Source organism: Phragmites australis, chromosome 1 (assembly GCF_958298935.1).
Source record: "Phragmites australis chromosome 1, lpPhrAust1.1, whole genome shotgun sequence".
In the NCBI taxonomy this organism is placed as follows: domain Eukaryota; kingdom Viridiplantae; phylum Streptophyta; class Magnoliopsida; order Poales; family Poaceae; genus Phragmites; species Phragmites australis.
The window spans coordinates 53,983,523-54,005,206 of record NC_084921.1 but is presented as its reverse complement, the minus strand read 5'-3'; the positions used below and the strand labels follow the sequence as shown (position 1 = coordinate 54,005,206).

The window sequence follows — 21,684 nt, the reverse complement described above, 5'->3', positions numbered from 1 at the left end:
CCTTTTGTTTATCAGATCCGTAATTATTCTCCTGTGTATTGTATTACAACGAGCCGTCTCAACGTGCCGGCTGCTTGACTTGAATTTTTTTTTCACGCGTCCATAGGTCGAAGAGTACACATCGTTGTTTCTTTGTCAGCTGCTTGACATGTACTACTTGTTCCGTCGAATGGAAAGAACAACTGAATTCTTCTCTCGCTCGCTTTGCACGCAGGAACTCATGTGAGCCGTGGTAGGCAGGGCAGGCTTTTCCCAGCGTTCCCTCCGGTTTACATTCCCTTGCATTTCGTCCGATGATTTTCTCGGCAGTATCACAGGTTGCATGAGAGAGCTTGTAATTGGAGAAGATGTCGCGTTGCGCACACGCTCGAGGGGTTGAGCAGGAATTCATTTCAATCATGCACCCCTCCCCTCATCCTCAAACCGTGAACAGAATGATCTCGCTCTTTGGTTCCCTCTCCATTCCTCAATTCTACTCGTTTTTTTGGGATAGAAGTTTACTGCTTGTTCTACCGCGATAAATAACTGCAGATAACTTAACAAGAAGGGGATGCCCACATAATCATATGCTCCTTCCGTTTCAAAATATTAGGCATATGTTTTTTTTTTCCCAAATCTCATTTCAAAACTTAAGGGGTGCATGAAGTTTTAATATTTTCTCTCTTTTTATCCCTGTCAATCTTCCCTATTTTTCTTCAGCAAAGTAAACACCTGGACAACTATTTTTGGTTTATCCGATAAAAAAATAATTTTGATTTATCTACCATTCCCTTTCGTTCATATTGCCTATATATATAGATTGGCGGATTGCGATAAATTCAGGTTGTCTACCCTCTTCTTTAGATTTTTTGTCGCACGCACTTGGTTGTTTTTCTTTGAAACATTTACAATATGATACTAGAGATAAGGTAACTGTAGCAAAACGACAAACTTAAACCAGCAAGTTCGTTCAACTAGCTTAAAAACGATAAAAACTTGAAATCGACAAGCTCGCTCTACTAGCTGGAAAACAAAAAAAAAAAAAACTTAGACCGATCGACGAGTTCGTCATGCTCAGTGGTTACACACACCGCATGTTATACAACTTCTATCTTATATCTTCATTGTTTAGGCACACTCATGCCACTTTCTTTCCATAACTTCTACACTCTATATATCTTGATCGTTTAGGCAACACTCATGCCATTTGTTATGAATAACAAGGTAATTCTTGAGTTAATGGTACAAGTAAGATATGATAAAGGTAAGCCGTTATGATATTCAGACCTCTTGGGCATCTCACCTAAGATATATAGGATGATCCATCACCTAGATCTACGTGTCTAGATAAGTCCTTCAATTCCTAACTGATTTTGGAGTTCCAAATGAACCAAAGGAAGCAATGGCTTGGCCGCAAGAAACCAGCGCCGGCGACGAGCAACCGAAGGCAGCCTTCTTTTCGGCTAGACTGCCAAGAAAAAGCAGCAGAAACCGACGCGCGAGGACGCGCGCGGACAATGCGGTAGGCGTGTACTCGGCAGCCTTTCTCGCCGGTCGCAACGCTTCCTTCTGAGATTTCTTTTCCTTTTCTTTTCTTTTAAAACTGAAACTTCCTCCCGGTGCATTCCAACTTTCACATCACTGTTGAGTCCTTATCACATAGGATGCTGGAACAGTTTTTGTTGTAGCACTGCACATCACAGAGACAAGTTCAGAAAGTTTTTTTTTTTTATCAGAACTAGCTAATAATGTTGTAGTTTGTAAAATTTTAGTGTCCCAAGAAATTACATAACCTTTTTCATTTCGGAAGCAATCTTAATGACCTTTCAAGATATTCCATAATACTGGAGAATATATTCAATGAAAATCCCGCCTATATACACACGGTTTAGAGCTAAAAAACGTGAGGAATACATTTGTGTCGGTTTTTGAGGGAATACATAATTCCATTAAACAACGGATCGAGACAGTGGCTCATCAGCTCATATGAGCCAGAGGAAACTACAGACGCACCATAGGCAGCTAAACAATTTGCCACTCTGTTAGATTCTCTAGAACAACCCGAGATATCACAAGACATTAATTCATAATGCATAAAATCTTGAATCTGCCTAAACAAACCACCGTTTTGGCTCCGTTGTGTTGGTTTTTTTGACACTACACTCCATAGGTTAGTTACGGAAGTGGTCATTTTTGTCGTTAAAATACTTACAGTGTAATGTTCGAAATAAGGTAATTATAGCACAAACGACAATAACTTGAAACGGGATATTCGTGTGGCAGGTTGCGCTCTATTCAGTCTATCCGCTCTCCTCCCTAGTCTTTTGTCGATGCACAAGCATTTTGTCATTTTTTTGAAATACTTACAGTGTGATGTTAGAAATAAAGTAACCATAGCACAAACAGCAATAACTTGAAATGGAAGATTCGTTGTACTAGCTATTAATACGGATCGACAAGTTATACAACTTCTATTCGCTTTCTTTATTCATTAGCAGCACTCGTGCCACTTTTTCTATCGGTTTTTTTACACTAGAACTGCATTGGACATATTCTTTATGGAAGCTACCTTTATCGATTGGAGGGCCACGCTCTTTTTCAGTTTGTTCATCCTCTTTTCTAGTTCTTTATCGGATGCTTAATCATGTTGTCATTTTTCGAAACATTTACAATGTAACATTTGAAATAAGGTAACCAAAGCACAAACAACAATAACTTCAAATGTCTGATTCGTTCTACTAGTTAGTTCTATATATCCACAAGTTATACAAGTCCTATTCACTTTCTTTATTGATTGGCGGTTGTGCTCATGCCACTTATTTTGCCGGTTTTGGTGATACTTGAACTGCAATTGATAGATTCGTTATGCAAGCTGCATATTGACGGGTTGCGTATTCAACCTATCCACTCTCCTCCCTAGTTTCTTGTTGAATGCTCGGTCATTTTGTTGTTTTTCGAAATACTTACAGTGTGATGTTCAAAATAAGGTAATTCTAGCATAAATGACAATAACTTGAAACATCAGATTCGTGTGGTAGATTGTGCTCTATTCAGTCTATCCACTCTCCTCCCTAGTTTTTCGTTGGATGCTCGGTCATTCTGTTATTTTTCAAAATACTTTCCGTGCGATGTTAGAAATAAGGTAATTGTAGCACAAATGACAATAACTTGAAACTGCATATTCGTTGTACTAGGTATCGATACGTATCAACAATTTATACAACTCCTATTCGCTTTCTTTATTCATTAGCAGCGATTGTGCCACTTTCTCTGTCGATTTTTTTGACATTGAAACTGCATTGGGCAGGTTCTTTATGGAAGCTACTTTTATCGATTGGAAAGTCGCGGTCTTTTTCAGCTTGTCTCCATCCTCTTTTTTAGTTCCTTGTCCGATGCTTGGTCATATTGTCGTTTTCCGAAACATTTACAATGTGACATTTGAAATAAGGTAATTGTAGCACAAACAATAATAACTTTAAATGTCGGATTCGTTCTACTAGCTAGTTCTATATATCGACAAAGTTATACAACTCCTATTCTCTTTCTTTATTGATTGGCGGCTGCTCTCGTGCCCCTTATTTTGTCGGTTTTTGTGATATCATAACTGCAGTTGATAGATTCGTTATGCAAACTGCCTATTGGCGGGTTGTGCTCTATTCAGTCTATCCACTCTCCTCCATAGTTTTTTGTCGGATGCTCGATCATTTTGTCGTTTTTTGAAATACTTATAGTGTGATGTTCAAAATAATATAATTGTAGCACAAACGACAATAACTTGAAACATAGATTCGTGTGGCAGATTGCGCTCTATTTACTCTATCTATTCTCCTCCCTAGTTTATTGTCGGATGCTCGATCATTTTGCCGTTTTTCAAAATCCGTCTAGTCTAATGTTAGAAATAAGGTAACCGTAGCATGAACAACAATAACTTAAAACGGCAGATTTGTTGTACTAGCTATTAATATGGATCAACAAGTAATACAACTCCTATTCGCTTTCTTTATTCATTAGCAACGCTCGTGCCACTTTTTCTGTCGTTTTTTTTTTACACCGAAACTGCATTAGGCAGGTTCTTTATGGAAGCTACCTTTATCGATTGGAAGGTCGCGCTCTTTTTTTCAGCTTGTCCATCCTCTTTTCTAGTTCTTTGTCGGATGCTTGGTCATGTTGTCGTTTTTGAAAACATTTACAATGTGACATTTGAAATAAGGTAACTGTAAGCACAAACAACAATGACTTCAAACCACGTATTCATTCTACTAGCTAGTTTTATATATTGACAAGTTATACAACTCATATTCACTTTCTTTATTGATTGGCGGTTGCGCTCATACCACTTATTTTGTCGGTTTTTGTGACATCAGAATTGTAGTTGGTAGGTTCGTTATGCAAACTGCCTATTGGAGGGTTGTGCTATATTCAACATATCCACTCTCCTTCCTAGTTTCTTGTCAGATGTTCGATCATTCTGTCGTTTTTCGAAATACTTACAATGTGATGTTAGAAATAAGACAACCCTAGCACAAACGCTAATAGCTCGAAATGACATATTCATTAAACTAACTAGTTCTATATATCGGCAAGTTAAACAGCTTGTATTCACTTTCTTTCTTGATTGGCGGTCTCGATGTCCCTTACGAAATAAAACCATGTATGAAATATGATATAACCTTCCACTTCTAAATGAGTATAGCCGTATAGATATATAATATTAATTAGGTGAGACTATTTTTGGGTTTTTTCTAATATTAATATATAAAACCTAGGTGTCTGGATTAGTACGTCTCGATCTTGCTAATTGATTTTGGAGTAAGTGCCAAATGAATCAAACTAGGCAATCAGCCAAAGCTTAACCCAGATTAAGCTGGCGATTAGCCAAAGGGCTCGCCGGAAGCAAAGCAAAGCAACACCAGCCCAGCCCAGCCGGCATCCGTTTCCGTTCTCCTTCCGAAGACGAGCAACAACAGATCGGCGTAAAAACCAAAGGAAGCAGCAGAAACCGACGACGTCCCGGAAGCCGTACACGTCGGCTGCAAGTTCTGATCACCCTGCCATGCATTTCCACATCACTGTCGAGTCTCGATCAGATGGGATGCTGCAACACTTTCTGTTGCAGCATGGCATGCACAACACTGCAGACAAACAAATTCAGAAAAAAAAATTTATCAGACATCACTGGTGAGATGTAGTTTGTGAAATTTTGGTGCTCCAAGAAACTTCATAAGCTTTTCTTTTTGCTTATGGTAATAATCTTCATGGCCTTTTTGACGTGTAACGTGACACGAAGAGCCATGCTGGAACCAAACAATTGGACTCGCATCTGGGAAGCAAAGCTTGTACAAGGTGCGACACACACGCATCTCTCTCTCTCTCTACGTCTCTTTCTCTCTCCTCTCCTCTCCCTATAAGATGGCAGGCCAAGGCTTCTGCTCTCTCGGGCACAGAGAGAGAGAGAGAGGGGTGGTAGTACAGGCTAGAGAGTTGCAGAAGAGAAGGATAAGTGAGGAGACGAACGGAGGGGAGGTGGCCATGAACGACTCGGCGGCGGCGAAGATGGACGAGATCGCGGAAGGGGGAGCCGGCGGGGCAGACTGGGCGTACCTTGGATCGGACGCGATGGCCGGGGGCTCCTTCCCGGCGTTCCCTTTCCACAGGGACATCCTCTCCACGCCGGCATCCGCTTCGATGCTCCTCTCCATGGACCCCGCCGCGTTCTTCGACCTCCACGCAGCCTTCCCCTCCTCCTCCGCCGCCGCGCCAGCGCTGCCCGCCTTCCACGACTTCACCTCCTCCAACCCCTTCGACGACGACTCGCAGTTCCTCGGGGCTCCCCCGCCGCCGCCGCAGGGCGAGAAAGGTGAGTTCTTGGTGCCGCCGGCCCCGGCGTTCTCCGGGATGGGGTGGGACGACGACGAGGAGGAGATCGAGCACAGTGTGGACGCGTCCTCCATGGCCGTCTCGGCCTCGCTGGAGAATGCCGCGGGAGCGGCGGCAGGGGGAGGTGGCGGGAGCGGCGGCGGCGGCAACGGGAGGGCCAAGAAGAAGAAGGGGATGCCGGCCAAGAACCTCATGGCGGAGCGCCGCCGCCGGAAGAAGCTCAATGACCGCCTCTACATGCTGCGCTCGGTGGTGCCCAAGATCAGCAAGGTGACGAATGGCCTCGCCCATTTATCTCTTTTTCATCACTTCCCATTTGATTTTGTGCTTGCATATATCATTCACTTTTACCACGTTAGAGTTCTTAGGTGATAATTCTATAGGACTGTACCATGATATTGTCACTTCAATAGTTGTGAATTTTGGTGATTAATTCTTGTGTTGGGTACGTTTAGATCCCAAAAATCACTCCTTTTTTTAATCTATGGCGCACCATACTGTTCTTTTGTATCTGCTCTTGTGCCGGATAATGCCCTGATATGTCGAGGTGTTTTCCATGACGAATCGAATCCACAAGTCAATATACTTTTTATTACTCATTATGCTATATCGCGAATTCGATCATGTGATTTTTAGTACCAAAAGGAATTATTTTTTAACTCGTTGATGATTGTTTGATTGTCTAGGGATGGTAATTTTCAGTCATGAAATTGTATTTCAAATGTTTTTTTTCTTAGGACCATTAATGCTGTTGCTTCTTGAGATTACTTATTGGGACCTTTAAATCAGAGACATGCCCAAAGCCAAGGGTGCATGATTAACAGTGTCATGCACAAAATGTCATGAAAGCAACCGGTCAACCGGTATCTTGCAAAACAGTGAAGATTTTCTTTTCTTTCCCTTTCTGTTTTTGATAGTTTTTCGTGTTGGAGGCTTTATCTTTAACAATTGTCGGTTTCCTTGCGAAAGTCCAGCATTTGGATGTTTCGGCATGGTAACCCATGTTCCAGCATCAACTTAGTTTCCTCACAATCATCAAGATGGTTTTTGAACAATATAGAAAGACCTTAAGTACAGTTATTGGAATGTTTAACAAGTCGCGGCATAACAACTCAACACCATTTATGATGTAACCCTTTTTTTAGTGTATCAGAACAACACAGTCACGTTTAACTCTTCTCCTGTAGTTGGTTAGCTCATCAGCAGTTTTCTTCTCTTGTGACAGATGGATAGGGCCTCTATCCTTGGTGATGCAATTGAATACATGAAGGCACTCCTACAAAGGATCAACGATCTTCACAATGAAATTGAATCTGCTCCTAAGTCTTCGCTTGTTGGACCAACATCAGCTAGCTTCCATCCGTCAACGCCCACATTGCAAACATTTACTGGCCACGTCAAGGAGGAACTTCTCCCAGCCTCATTCCTTAGCCTTAATGGACAACAAGCCACGGTTAGTCCGGTTTCGACTATGAATGTTAAGCTGCGAACCTCATTTAGTTAGGTGATACGTAAACATCTTATATTCTCAATATAATATTCCCAAACTGAATGTTTTACAGTTCATATTAGTTCTCTGCAAAAGTTCTTCATCCTTTACTTCTTTCTGAGAATGGTGTGAGCAATCTCAAACCATGCAACGGTAACAGTCTGTTTAACATCCACTGAGATGCACCTCTCTTGTTTGTACAGGTTGAAGTCAGGATGAGAGAAGGGCATGGAGTCAATATCCACATGTTCTGCCCACATAGGCCAGGCATCGTGCTGTCCACGATGACGGCCCTTGACGGCCTTGGCCTCAACATCGAGCAGGCGGTCATCAGCTGTTTCACCGGGTTTGCACTGGACGTTTTCCGAGCTCAGGTTTGTGGTGACCACATCATCATCATTTCTCCTCCTGTTATATTCAATCAAAACTTAATTTTACATCTCCGATTCCATCATCCAGCAATGTGGGGATGGTCCTGGACTCGCGCCTGAAGAAATTAAGGCCGTGCTGATGCACTGTGCTGGTCTTCAGAATGCAATGTAGCAAGTCCGAAAACGGGATCGCCAGGATGACCCTCCCCAAGGGATTTGATTAGGAAGTGGCATAACCCGTGGTGTTTATCAGTTTCTGGGGCAATTGATAAGATGAGGCTCGCCATCTAGGGACATGAATCATGAGTGATGATGTAATTGTGGATTTTCTTTGGTGTACTGTCTATTTTCTCTCTGGTTCTGTGGTGTAATTGTATTGTCGTTGTGTGTTAAACCATCTGGTGATGAGGTATATCAATTCAGTGTTTTTTTTTTCTTTTGCATTCCATGCCGTCGGTCAGAGATGATGCACAAAGATTCATCATCCTCTCTTCTGCGTCAAGCAATGATCACTGGCAGGCATGCTGCATGAGCTAGCAAACAGCGCCTGGTCCTTGATGCAATTGAATTGAATTTCTGGCCTCTTATTATTTATGCAAACTGTTTTGCAGTCAGTGAATCCCTACCTGTTGAATGAATCCTATACACCATCTGCAGGACTGAAGTGAGGCTACTAGATGCATCCGCTGATAGCTGATAAATTATCAAGGATTGGTTGGGAACAGGATTGGCTGCCTCCCTGCTCTGATTCAGTGATCCCTGTACCCAACCTGCAGGATGCAGCTCTTGCCTTCTGCCATGTCCCTCCCAGGCCACAGCAAGATTTGCAGTGCAGCTGCAGTGCTAACGGTTGGAACTTGAAACACATTTATCCATTCTGGTCGTAGTAGGTGCAGTGATCTTCCCATTTAAATGCCAGAAAACAATATATAGGGCGTATTAGGATTTAGAAAAGTCTTCAAAAGTATATTTTGACCCTTAATTTATTTTGTAATATATTATTAATTTCTATAAAATCAATATCGTATTAAAAGATCTATGAAATACGGATCTATTGATATAACTTTTGTACATACGTATAATTTAACTAATTGTTTATCAAAATTTACGAAGTTTGACCTTTTCAAATTCTAATCCGTCCTATATTTTGAGATGAATGGAGTATGTGTTTTGATCCGTTCGAGCGAAAATCAGCATTTGAGATTGATGACACGTAGTTTTGGAATCGTGAGTTGATAATTCAACGGCCGAAAAAAAAAGGGAAAATTTGGGAGTGGTTAAGCTTTTTGACAAATATTTGTAAATTCTCATCTGCCTCAATCTCAGCCATTTGGGCTAAATCATACGGCCCTGAAATGCGTCCAGGAGATGGATTGCATCCTTTGCAGGTCCGCTGACTTTCCGTCTTGACCGGCACATTACGTAGACCCGAAAGCCCGCTTTCACGTCTACTGTAGTGAACGAGCCGCAACAGGCAGTGGCAGTTCTACTGTGGTCTGTGGTTCAAGAAGGCGGCGAGGATGGAGGAGGTGGCCGGCCTCATCCTCGCGTTCCCCGAGGAGGGCCCCGTCGTTGTCCTCTCCGCCACGGGGAAGACCACCAACCTCCTGCTCCTCGTACGGGGAAGACCACCAACCTCCTACTGTCTCGATTGATTCCGCTTTAGGCGCTAGCTCTGCGCAATTTTTCTTTGCTTTACCGAACGCTTGTTGTTCCCTTTGTCTTCGTGATTCACGTTTGAGTGCATCAAGGAGAATCTTCAATCATCTAAAGTAAAGGTCTCACCCTTTGTAATTATGTGCATTGCGGCCAATCAAAAATCCCTAAGCTTTAGTAGATGCTGGGTGGAAAAGTTCAGCTTTGTCCATGTTTTGCTGCAGCGGTGCATCAACAATGGCTATAGACAAGGCTAAATTTAACTAAAACTGAATCCTGGCTTGGATGTTGCATTGTACTTTTAGCATAGATCTATGAGCACAAGGGAAACTTTCAGGTTAGGAAATTTTGACCGTTGTGTGATGCTTATGCTGTAATGCGTGGTCTATGTGGTCCTATTTTTAGGGAGAGAAGGCAGTGGGATGTGGAGTGATCCGTGTTTCTGAAATCGAAGACTGGAACATGAGCAAAGATCTACATGTTAGGTATGCCTACTTTTCGGGCGGTTTACTGCTTGAGCAGTTCGCCAGTTTTGATAATTTCATTTAATGACGACTTGTTTGTTGTCAATCCAACACAGTGGATGAACTTGGATTGCCAAGGACTGTAATACATAGTAAACCCACTAACTTAGTAACCTCTTCCTCCGGATTTTTTTACCTTGATATAACAAGCTTATGTTTCTCTGCGGATGAAACTCATAGCCATGTTGGAGGAACTGGAGCAGCTCTTGAAAGGTATTGCTATGATGAAAGAGCTGACGCTTCGGACCAGAGACTACCTTGTTTCATTTGGAGAATGCATGTCCACACGGATTTTTGCTGCTTATTTGAACAAAATTGGTGTCAAAGCACGGCAGGTACTTCTTGACATCTCCTTGATTTGCACAGTGAATTAGTGTACCAGCCTGCATGAACTTGCAACAGTATTCCTCCCTATGGTGTGGGGTCCTGAAAGTCTGATAAATACTAGCTGAATTATCTATTTCACCTCCACTTCATGTTCTCAACTCATATTATTAATTGTACTCTGCTCTTCTGCAGCATTTCATGATTGATCTGATATTGCCATAAAAATGTGCAATCGAGTGATTGAATATAGTCTAAAGGTAATACCACAGTATGAAGATAGGTTGTTGTCTTAGTCTCTGAGCTTCCTTCCACAAACATCGCAATTTGGTCTAGGGACCCATGAAGTTAGCTAGTCTGGCCTGCAATTCCCTATCGATCCAACTTCTTCTACATTATGTCATGATGTGAACTCATGTTGATTATTAATCTAGTTTTTTAAATCTTGTGCAGAACGATGCGTCTGGTATTGGTTTCATAAAAACAGACGATTTCGGTAATGTGGATATCTTGGAAGCAACTTATCCTGCTATTGCAAAGAGACTGCATGGAGACTGGATTCGAGATCCAGCTATACCTGTTGTTACTGGGTTTCTTGGGAAGGTATCTTATCGAAAGATGTGCTTTTCACTTATGGAGCAAATTATTTATTCATTGCAACTGTCATCACTTGCAGGGCTGGAAATCAGGCGCTGTTACTACTTTAGGCCGAGGTGGCAGTGACTTGACTGCTACAACCATTGGTAAAGCCTTGGGATTGAGAGAAATTCAGGTCCATGCTTAGTCTGAATAGATAATATATTAACCATATTTTGCTTTCTGAGAATAATAAATTCATGTGGAAGTTTATTTTTTTACTTATCATGCTAATCACTATGCTGGAAATTGTTTCTTATCCCCACTAATTACCCGTTTTGTCTGAATGCACATTATCGCTTGTGATAGGTATGGAAGGATGTTGATGGTGTACTGACTTGTGATCCAAATATCTAGCCAAATGCAAAGACTGTCCCATACTTGACATTTGAAGAGGCCACAGAACTGGCTTATTTTGGTGCCCAGGTATGCGTTCATGCATTCATTTGAGCATTGACGAACTTTTTCCTACGAATTTCTGAGTGTCTAAGATTGTTCAAGAACAGGATTCTATAAATGGGCTGTGATTAGTTGACAAGCGATAATTTGTTTTGAGCATCTGAGATTATTCTTTTTTTTACGAAATTGTTTGTGTCTAAGATTGTTCAAGAGGATTCTGCAACTAAAGTGCTAAGATAGTTGACACAGGATAATTCATGTTCATTGCAATTTCTTAGGACTCAGAATCCATGTATTTTATGGTCAAAATCCTTCTCGACACAATGAATAAATGCATCATTCACCTCCATAGATTGTTTTTGCACCTACACATTTTGATGCATTACTAAAAATTTAAAAGATAAACTGAGTGGCCTCTATTGTTCGTCAGAATCAGTAATGTAAAATGGAATGACTTCGGTTCCTTTTTCATACTGTAGCTGTGTACGGAGTGTTGGTGGACATTTTTTTATTCTAGTCGGCTACTCGCCATGAATTTATAATACATATACCCCAGGAAAAAAGAATTTTTAGTACAAATAGCTCACCATGTTCGTTACTCCTTGGCACAATAAAAATGAGGAATTTGGGTTCACTAATGATCAAGGATTCCTGTGCTCCAAAACAGGTTTTGCATCCACAATCAATGAGACCTGCTAGAGAAGGTGGTAAGAATTCGGGTTAAGAATTCGTACAACCCTAAAGCTCCGGGCACCCTTATTACTAAACAAAGAGAGATGGATAAGGTCTGTAGCAAATTACTTAAAGTATATTCTCACATCAGAACCATTTGACTCTCAAGGTATCGATTCATTTCCTCTATTTTCACTACTAGGTTGTGCTAACTAGTATAGTGCTGAAGTCGAATGTTACTATGTTGGATATAGTGAGCACTCGGATGCTTGGTCAGTTTGGTTTTCTGGCAAAGGTACATTGAGAACTGAGCCATTATTTTTACTTCGCATTTCATGATTTTGATTGTTGTCTGTATGATCTTGAGCAGGTCTTTTCTATATTTGAATATCTAGGCATATCTGTGGATTGTGTGACTACTAGTGAAGTTAGCATTTCTGTATCACTCGATCCATCAAAGATCTGGAGCAGGGAACTTATTCAGCAGGTGAGTCCTTCCTTCTACATGATAAATGTCAGCTAGCTGTAACCCTGACTAAATTGTATGCCTCCCTAAGGACAGCTACCACAGTAGGAGTACAAAGAGTAATGAGTAGAACTAGAATTAGTTGATAATTTGGTGTTTTGACATTCCCATTAGAAAAGACTATGTAGTTTTTTCTTCTAATGTCTTGGGCGCATGAGGCCGCTTAACTAAGAAACATTCTTTTCATTGCTTTCAAAGAGCTTGAATTTGTCACCAATTTCTAGGAACTTGACCATGTAGTCGAAGAGCTTGAGAAAATTGCAGCTGTTCATCTACTTCAGAAGAGGGCAATTATTTTGCTCATTGGAAATGTGAAACGATCATCTCTTATACTAGAAAAGGTATAATACTTCGTTCAGTTTAAAGAAATGTTCCTTCAGAATTCTCTCTTTGGCTCATTTCATTGGAGAGCCACGGACTCACACTAGCCATGCATCTAATAAAAATCTTAAGGCCTTCCATGTGTTTAGGAAAAGCAGTGTCGATGTTCAGATGATCTCGCAAGGGGCGTCAAAGGTACTTGCCTTTTGTCTTGACCAGGTTAATGTCGCTGATAGATCATGACAGCGAGTTCTTCGAGGACGATGTCCTGACAGAAGTTGAAGCAGAGAATCTGCTCATGAGTTGATTAGTACAGGCCGCTGGCTTCCGCCTTCCAGCATGCTATCAAGCCACGGCCATGGACAGATTCAGCTCGGTGTTCTTGTTGCCAACTCGGATGAATAACAGTAGTGCTTGCAAATGGTTGCCATGTAGGTAGGGGCTTGCAATGTGTTACGACGATCTCGATAGCAGTTCCCTGATGGATCTGACCAAGTAAAGCTATTGGGTTTGCTGCAAGTGTGTGTAGCTGTGATCACACGTACTAGAGACGCCACCTGAGACTGGAGTCGTGTTTCTTCTCTTCCATGTCCGGTCTGGTCTGCATCCATGCCATGTCAAAGACGCGCTGCTGATGCTGGTCCATGAGCGCTCGCAGGACGCGGCCGGCGGCGATGGCGATGGCGACGGCGGCCCATGACATTGCATTGTCTAAAGGGAAGTCCGAGCATAGCAGATAGCAAGAGAAAAACGAGGTGAGTAATTGAAAGAGCGGCGGTGAGGTGTCGACGCGTTGTGGTAGGCTAGACTGGCGAGTAAGGCGAGCCTTGTCGCCACGCGTTTGGACTCGCCTGCAGCCTGCCTAGATTCATTCACGTCAGCGCTTGGGCCCCAACCTGATGCAGACACCACCTCCCTGTTGGGCTGGGCTCGCTGGCAACGTCCTCGCCATGTCAGTAATGGACCGTCAGCGGCAGCTGCTGCCTTGCTGGTTGGAGCCTCGGCATGCGAGAGCGCAGCAGCCTATACAAACCAAGACAAATACTCGCTCGTTCTAAAATAGATGACGTTCGTGCAGTTAAATATTTAAACTTCAACCACTAATATATATATAAATATTAAGATTTATAACATAAAAATGATATTAGTAGATTTGTAATTAAAGATACTTTCACATGATCATGTTTCAACAACTTTGAATAACAAATAATTAAAAAAATGATGGTCAAAGGCATGCATCAGAGACCGAACCGAAAGAACGGAGGTAGTAGTTTCTTTTACACAGGAAAAAACCCATTTCCATTATATCATAACGGAGGTAGTAGTTAACCGTGACACATGCAGAAGGCAGCACCAGCACAGGCAGAGGCAGGAGCAGTAGTTAAACCGCGTCGAACCCCGTCGGCTTGTCTCCATCCGGAAGCGTTGTCACCGAGTCGTCCACCGATCCGGTCAATCCTATTGATGAAGACCAACAGATTCTTTTTTTAGGTCCAGTCAAAGTTTGGTCTTGGCTTGGCATGGTACACTGTCGCGCTCTAGTGACTAGTGGTGACGGTGCTGCTCCTAGCACGATCCACAATAGCGGCAGCAGCAGTGACGCTGGTGTTAGTTGCCGGGTACCACGACTGCTTCCATTGCTCGCCGAAGCATATCCCATCCTTGCCGTGGAACAAGGCCGCCGCCGGGTGCAGGGAATCGGTTTCGACACGAAAGAGACTCGCGCATAACAAAAGCGCGGTGACTTTACAGGCACATTACTCGGTTCTTCGTTCCTCTCCTCTCCTCTCCTCTCTTGCCCCGGTCCAAAGGAGTTCAGGAATTCAAACTTGAGGTCAGGAATTCAGCATCACTTGGATCAGCACAACGCCAAGTTGATCAGGAGAGTTGACAACCATACATACATTCATGCATGCTCCTAGCAAGTACAGCAACAGGTACTGCTAAGAACTGCAAACCTGGGAACCGAGTGTACGAGTCAAAGAAGACAGCATTTGTTTAGTAGAACCAATTGGGAAGGATCTGCCTTTCTTAGTGCCTTGCCGGTGTGCCACCCATTGTTTTCCATGGGAAGGCAAGGCAAGGTTGAAACAAGACGCAAACACAGGGAGGCAGGATCAGCGTCAACCACACCTTTGCTTGTTGGTTTTGTTTCCCTTTCCCTTTCCTTTGTTATCTCGCCTTGTAACAAAAACAGGATCTGCTACTGTTTTGCCAGCGCCACCTCCATGGTTTCTTTGCATTAACAGAACCACCATCGGTGCCGTCCACAACAAGAGTCTTCCCACCATTGGATTGCATCTGTCACCAGGCCAGGAGACGATAAGGGAGGCGAAAAATGGCGGGGCCCCAGACACTTGCCCGACACTCCTGCATTCCCATCCGGCCATCCCCAATCATGCACCCCAGATATGGCGTGGTGCGGTGCGGGTGTGCGTTTGTGTCACGACAACGCGCTTGTAAACAAGTTTGAGAGTAGTATGCATCACAGATGCGCAGCCAGGTGAGGTCCTCTATAAACTATAATACATTCAGTGAGAAGATCAGACATACATATACCATTGTTTGCCATTTTTCTCAGGCTACAGAGAGCTAGCTTACAGAAATTAAAAGCCGGGAATAGCTCGTTAATAGCCGGGAGTACTGCTACTACTGCTAATGGGTGAAGACTGGATGGATAAATATTTACATCAGAAGGGAGAGCAAATCAGGAGGGAGGCAATAACAATAATAATAGCAATCTTGGCCCTTAAACTTTCTGCCAAGAGCTAACGCAGAGAAGGAAATAGGGCAAGTCTACATTTCCTACTAAATCCAAGGGGTTGCGCATCAGACAAGCAAAAGATTTCAGGAGCTACTTGGCTGGGACCCGGCACAATGAAAGTTCCTCATGCATCCTCAGCTTCACACAACCTACACAAACGCCAAAAGCAACAACTGATGGGTGAGTCCCTTTCGGTGCAACTTCTCTCGCGGCAAACAAAAATATCATGTGACCAAGCTTGAAGATCAAGAATCGACGACTCGCCTGTAAAGGAACAGGGGAAGAGCTAGCCTAATAAACACTGAACGTAACAATGCATTTACCACCAGAACAGAATATCATCCCTACAATTTGACTTCACTGACATAAATTTCAACCAAACTGGTAGGATCGTTTTAAGCAAGAGGTTTTCTTTCTGTGCATGGGTGCGCAGGTGTTTTGGAGCTAGACCTAGAAATGTTGGTTGCGGTATTGCAGCAAATATCCAAACATGGTACATTCTTCCAACAGGACCATCTTTCTTTCCGTTTCGATTTGTTTGTTTAGTTTAGTTAAAACTCATTTGTCATCATTTGTACAGAACAAAATACAAGGAGCAAGTTGGTTGACATACCTAGTTATATAAAGTGCTTGCTGCAGGCAGACAAGCCCTACTCGTTTGTGGCTGCACATTCTTCACCAGCCATTAGAGGTTCCTCCTTTCTCGGGGTAGATGATTTTGAGTTCATCTTCTGGACCTCCTCCTTCGTGTAAATATAGATCTTGCGCACTATGTTGCAGAATTCTCTGCTCATAAAATAATGAACTGGTGTCAATACTGGAACGAAAGCTCAGATTCATATATCTCTAAGACAAATACTTACTCCCATGGGTCATCACCCACAAGCATCATATCACCCTCATTGTCAGTATAAACAATCTGCCAGTTATTGTTAGCAGACACCAATTCACCCCTGAATTCAAACATTTTGTCTAGTTCTGCTTTAAGTTCGTCATAGTCGTTGAACTTAGAGAGATCCACCGATCTGCCAAGCGCAACTCCTTGCTTATGAACCTGGAAAGATCATTGAAAGCAAATGTAAATTGTAGAGGATAGACCTCCAGAAAAACATAGGCATAACAAATATGCAATATGATAACTGTACAACTAAGGTAAAAATATGTTCCTCCATGGAATGAATAGTCTATTATTTGATCATGACATTACAAAGGAACAGACAAATAAACATGTCTCAACATGAAAGGATCTATGTGTCTCATCAAGCATGTCAAATATTAGTGAGTTCTTATGTTGAACAATAAAAATCAGCACACTAATGCTACCACAAAACCATTGGAACTTTAATTTTACCAAAAGAGAAATCTAAATTTAGGCAACCTAGGAAGTACACCAAAGTCAAACAATCTTTGGTAGATTTGTTCAGTGTCAGCCAAAAGCGCAAATGTTTACATGTAAGGAATACTCAAGGGCCTTTTTGAATAGGGAGGATTAGGATTTTAAAAATTCCTATAGCAAAACTACCTAATAGATTTTTGCTTCAACAACAAAATGAGCCAATAACTCTGAGAATGCATTGCCAATATCTTGCAAAACTCAGATCACACGGCAGAACTACATTAACATCAGTATAGACCAGTACATGGCCATGGACAGGTAAAAAAACAATACCTTTGTGCAACTCCTGGTCGAAGCACCCTGGGACTTGCTTTGGATATCTTTTGAACTTTGCGGAGCTTGCTGAACACTTTTCTCATTCTCAGTTGCTGTCCCAGCAGTGCTTACGGACACCTCAGGTAAGCACTCTGCTTGCACAGGTTGCAATTCATTCATTGATACCAATGGTTGAGTTTGTACCAGATGCTCACGCATTGCAGCCATCGGAGAGCTTAGCTGAATAGGAGATGCACTGGTGGTATCAACTTTGAACCCAAAAATCTTAAAGCCACTGCCTTCTCTTGTTTTCTCCAAATCAAATGGAGCAACTGATGCATGAGGTCTGAAAACTCGCGGCTGTTCAACCCGGGCAAACGGCTGATTTAACCAACTTGATGGGTTTTGTCCAAATCCAAAACCTTGAGGTTGATCACTTGAATTGCCATAGACAGTATTCTGGTCGCTCCAGAAGCGCAACTCATTGTTTGTTGTGTGCGTTCTTGAGCTTGATTCAACAGTCAGAGAAGGTTGTGGAGGCATAAAGAAGTATGGGTCCGCAAAGCGATGAGCTGATCCTTGATCTTGAAACTGATTGTTGAAAGGATTAAGACGGTTTTGATTGTCGTCAAAAGCTTGCATAAAGAACCCCTTGGAATCTCCGAAATATTGAGAGGCGGAAAGGGCATCCTTGAAGTCAGTTTCACACCTTCCCAACTGCATCCAATTATCCATTGAGGATCTCTGCTGAAAAGTTAGGGTAGGGCTTTTTCCACTGGGTGACGGGGACCATATCATAGGCTTTTGAACAGTGCCATCAGAGTCATTACTTTCAGTCAGGTTGTTCCTCAAGGTCACCACCTGCTCTTGGCCTTGCAAGACCGAGTTTGGATTTTGTTGTGTTTGAGCAGAATCGATATCAATCTTAGTTGCACCTGCAAATGACACAGATGATCAGTCTTAAACTAGTCATATTTTGATCACCCTTCCTCTTCAAACTGGAAGGATCTAATAAACTTACCTTCTTTCGTGAGAACAGATGATTCAGATGAAGGCGGAGGAGCATTTTGTCTAGGTCTTTTGACTCTAGAAAGAGGAAGGGGGTTAACAGGAGGTGATGAGGCAGGCTCTATCTTCCAAGGAGAGACCCTATCTGGACGCGGTATAGTAGAAGGCTCATCCCAACGCACCTAAAATCAAGAAGCATACCTCCATAAGCACATAACATGTACACCATAATGATAATGGTAATACTAGTGAACATTAAACAAACAATTACCTTCAAGTGCCTCCAACTGGATTCAGGCCATAGTGGGTCCAGATTTTCACAACCAACTATAGTACCAGTAAACCTACATGACAAGATAAGGACATATCACAAATAATCACTTGGAATAACTGTAAATAATCATCAGGAACAATGATAGGATCAGGTGACACAAAACTACATACATACGGAAGGCAAGTACGGCAGTTACCTCTGCTCCGGTGCCTCTTCCCCTTCAAACCTCATCCTGAACCTCATCCCAATAGAATAATTGTTTTTTACTGACTCCATATATTGATCATATGGTATGATGAACTCTGAAGGGCTTGTCCTAACATTGACATTTAGAGATGAGACACGGGTTTACTACCTTTAATGAGAACAAATTAGAAGTCACAGTTTCATGCAAGAAAAACCTAACAACCAGATAAATCAGTATGTAAAATCTCCAAAATGGAATGGGTCTGTTGCAGACATGTCAACATACCTAGGTTTGTAGTACACGGTGAACATACTTTTCGTGTTGATAGCATGCCATGCAGTTGCAAGGACTCCGAGGTGCATGCTTTGGCTAGATATCACTGAAGAAGGCACGTTAGATAGCTGTCTCATAGCCCGCCTAACACCAACTCGAAGCTCGCCATTTTCTCTGCGTCAGGCACAATAGAAACTTAGCATCTGGATTGGGGAATTGTTATGCCAGGTAGGCAGGAAATAACAACAAACCTGAGGAAAATGAAGGCGTCCCCAGCGACAAGCCTTTTGGAACTAACAAACACACTCCAACCGCTCTGAAGGAGATGCCTCCTAGGTTGCCCTGACGATTTTGCACACAGTTAACAATCATCAACATCAAGCACAAAGGAAGCTTTTTTATTTATCGACAGATGCAATGTATCACAATAAACTGATGGCTAAGCTAAACTACAAATGCTGAATGCATTAACATCACCCAGACAACAAGTAATGGTCCAACAAACCGATCAGTGCCAAATAACAAAGCATATATGACAAATTGTAAAAGATGGACTGAATCACAGTAAAGAGAGGGACCAAAATTACCGCGAAAGATGTGTCTGAAGCGCCACTCCATGCCATGCAGATCTTTCGCCACTAGCTCCTGTGTGGGAGGCGACTGGGTCATATCCTGCCGAAGAAACCACGGAGATCAGCACACCCGATGAGACAGATCAGAAGCAAAAGCTTATGTATATCTTGCTATTAGTAGAAAATCCGCAGGGGCAAGGAGAACACAAACCAGGGGAGGGAGGCACTCGTCAGCGTGCCGGCGCAGCACAGAGAAGCCACCGTGTGTGCTGGTGTCAGAAGCCGTGAGCGTCTTGCAGAAGGACCTGACTCCTGGCCTTGGCAGCGTGGCGCCCGACCCAGAACTAGCCTTCTCGGCTGCCATGTCGTTTTGCTGCATGAACAAGCCGAGCACAATTAAGCATCTCCTTGAACCGAAAAAATTGGCCAAATTAAGTCGCTTAAGTAAGGAGTTTACCTCGGGCTCTGGCATGAGCATGATCTGCGCGTAGACCTCGTCCGTGTCCGTCTCCGCCTGTTAAATTTCGCAGAACATGTAAACATCCGAACAAAAATCGGCCGAAGCAGCTAAAGGGGGCGCGCGAGCTGCGGAATTGGACAGCAAAAGTGGGGAAAAGCAAAGCGGAAAGCTGAAGAACCTTGAGCTCGACATTGAGGACGCGGCAGAGCAGCTTGGAGGGCAGATCGTAGAGGCGCATCTGGTTTCCTGCGACCTGGTTCATGGACGCCTCCACCTAAACGCCCCCAAATAGCAGGAAATCAGCACCCGGAACACAGCAAACTAGCTCGCGCGGAACCAGATGAAGGGAGAGGGAGGGGAGGGTACCTGCTCGATGTGACCCTGCGGGAAGTAGAAGACGAGGTCGCCAACGCGCGGGACGGTGACGAGCGGGCCGGCGCACGCTCGCCAGAGCTCCGGGTAGAGCGGATCCCCTGCCGGAACACAGCGAAGCCAACCCATCCATCAGAACGAGAACACAAGACAACGTACGAGAAGAGAGGAGCCAACAGCCCGCCGAAACTGACCGGATCTGGCCGGCCGAGGTGCGCGCGTACCTGAGTTAGACGCGGGCTGGGGCGGCGGCGGCGGCGCCATGGCTGCCGGCTGCATCTGCCTCGGATCGGGCGGCGGCGGCGGCGGCGGGGGGAACCCTAGAAGAAGGCCGCGGCGGGAGGGGAGGAAAGGGGGAGGCAGCGGTAGCAATCGAGGGAGAGAAATGTTTTTGTGGGGGGAGGATTTGGTGGTCTCTTTGTAGGGAGTAGAGAGAGACACCCACGACACGAAACGAGCGCGATGGCGTTCGGACAAAAAGAAAGCCGAGCCGGTGGTCACCGGACCGCCGCGCCGGCTTTCGCCTCACGCTCTCTCTTCTCGTTCTCGCTTCCGGGCGGGGACCACCGGTCTGGGCGGTTCGGGCCGGGGCGCGGGGTTTGGGTCGGTGTTTGCGTGTGTGCGGCTGTCTGGTCTGACCGGCCTGCAGCAGCAATGGGAGGGAGGGACGAAGGGAGGAGGTGGGTGGTGGGTCCAGCAGAGCACAGACTGCCGCTGCCGCTGCCGCGCACCTCACGTCCTCACCTCACCAACGGACGGACAGCTTTATATGGACGCAATTCATCGGAGATTCCGCACCTACGCCACAGCAGTGCTTCTGTGCTGCTCTTCTGTTACTTTTTCTTTTTTTTTTCTTTTTTTTTCAGAGGTAGAGTAATTTTCAGTGCGTTTACTTCTTAATAATGGTTTTTTACTTCTGCTATAAGTATACTTTAGGTATCTGAAAATAATATATTTTTATAAAATGACGTCCATAGCCATCAAATTTAATCGGACAAACGAACAAGATTCTTTCTTCTTTCTTCGGTCGTCACTCTCTCTCTTCCTCGTCACATCTTCCCTCGCCTCTTCCCACAGCCTCGCACACGCCACAGCTCACGTTCTCACCCCCGCCTGCCGCCCTCCTCCACTAGTCTCCCTCGGTATCGCTTGTCGCTACGCTAAACTGGAGTCATTGCCTCCCTCGCGCTGGCACTGGTTCATCGATCGTTCACCACCGCCCACGACCAACGACGCCCTGACGTTTCACTCTGCGCCTACCTCCTTCATCAGGCTGACTACCTCCCCTAATCTCTTCTAAGCCTAGCGACGAAAGAAGCCCCCAATCAACCCCACCAAAGATAGACTGC

General features: G+C 43.8%; 2 protein-coding genes and 1 pseudogene across 2 annotated transcripts; 2 read left to right on the top strand and 1 right to left on the bottom strand.

Moving 5' to 3' along the window:
- Positions 1-5,392: 5,392 nt before the first annotated feature.
- On the top strand, positions 5,393-8,176 carry LOC133927994 (transcription factor ICE1-like). The gene is made up of 4 exons (XM_062374304.1): positions 5,393-6,126; positions 7,082-7,309; positions 7,549-7,719; positions 7,805-8,176. The coding sequence occupies exons 1-4, from the start codon at positions 5,509-5,511 to the stop codon at positions 7,886-7,888; spliced, it is 1,101 nt and encodes a 366-aa protein (XP_062230288.1). The 5' UTR covers positions 5,393-5,508; the 3' UTR covers positions 7,889-8,176.
- A 1,042-nt stretch (positions 8,177-9,218) lies between these two features.
- Positions 9,219-13,211, top strand: LOC133928001 (aspartokinase 1, chloroplastic-like; annotated as a pseudogene).
- A 2,067-nt stretch (positions 13,212-15,278) lies between these two features.
- LOC133927986 (auxin response factor 4-like) lies at positions 15,279-20,819 on the bottom strand. The gene is made up of 15 exons (XM_062374298.1): positions 20,560-20,819; positions 20,330-20,436; positions 20,142-20,237; positions 19,961-20,017; positions 19,715-19,876; positions 19,519-19,603; positions 19,183-19,273; positions 18,944-19,105; positions 18,668-18,787; positions 18,469-18,541; positions 18,211-18,379; positions 17,208-18,124; positions 16,402-16,592; positions 16,152-16,324; positions 15,279-15,687 (listed from the first exon to the last, which is right to left on the bottom strand). The coding sequence occupies exons 1-14, from the start codon at positions 20,612-20,614 to the stop codon at positions 16,189-16,191; spliced, it is 2,421 nt and encodes an 806-aa protein (XP_062230282.1). The 5' UTR covers positions 20,615-20,819; the 3' UTR covers positions 15,279-15,687; positions 16,152-16,188.
- Between the last annotated feature and the right edge of the window lie 865 nt (positions 20,820-21,684).

Coding starts and splice junctions, on each gene's coding strand:
- LOC133927986 (XM_062374298.1), bottom strand. CDS start 20,614: ATGCAGCCGGCAGCCATGGCGCCGCCGCCGCCGCCCCAGCCCGCGTCT. Junction 19,106..19,182: donor GACGCCTTCATTTTCCTCAG/GTTTGTTGTTAT, acceptor TGCCTGACGCAG/AGAAAATGGCGAGCTTCGAG. Junction 16,325..16,401: donor GTGGGTGATGACCCATGGGA/GTAAGTATTTGT, acceptor TTTTATGAGCAG/AGAATTCTGCAACATAGTGC.
- LOC133927994 (XM_062374304.1), top strand. CDS start 5,509: ATGAACGACTCGGCGGCGGCGAAGATGGACGAGATCGCGGAAGGGGGA. Junction 7,310..7,548: donor TTAATGGACAACAAGCCACG/GTTAGTCCGGTT, acceptor TTGTTTGTACAG/GTTGAAGTCAGGATGAGAGA. Junction 7,720..7,804: donor TGGACGTTTTCCGAGCTCAG/GTTTGTGGTGAC, acceptor TCCATCATCCAG/CAATGTGGGGATGGTCCTGG.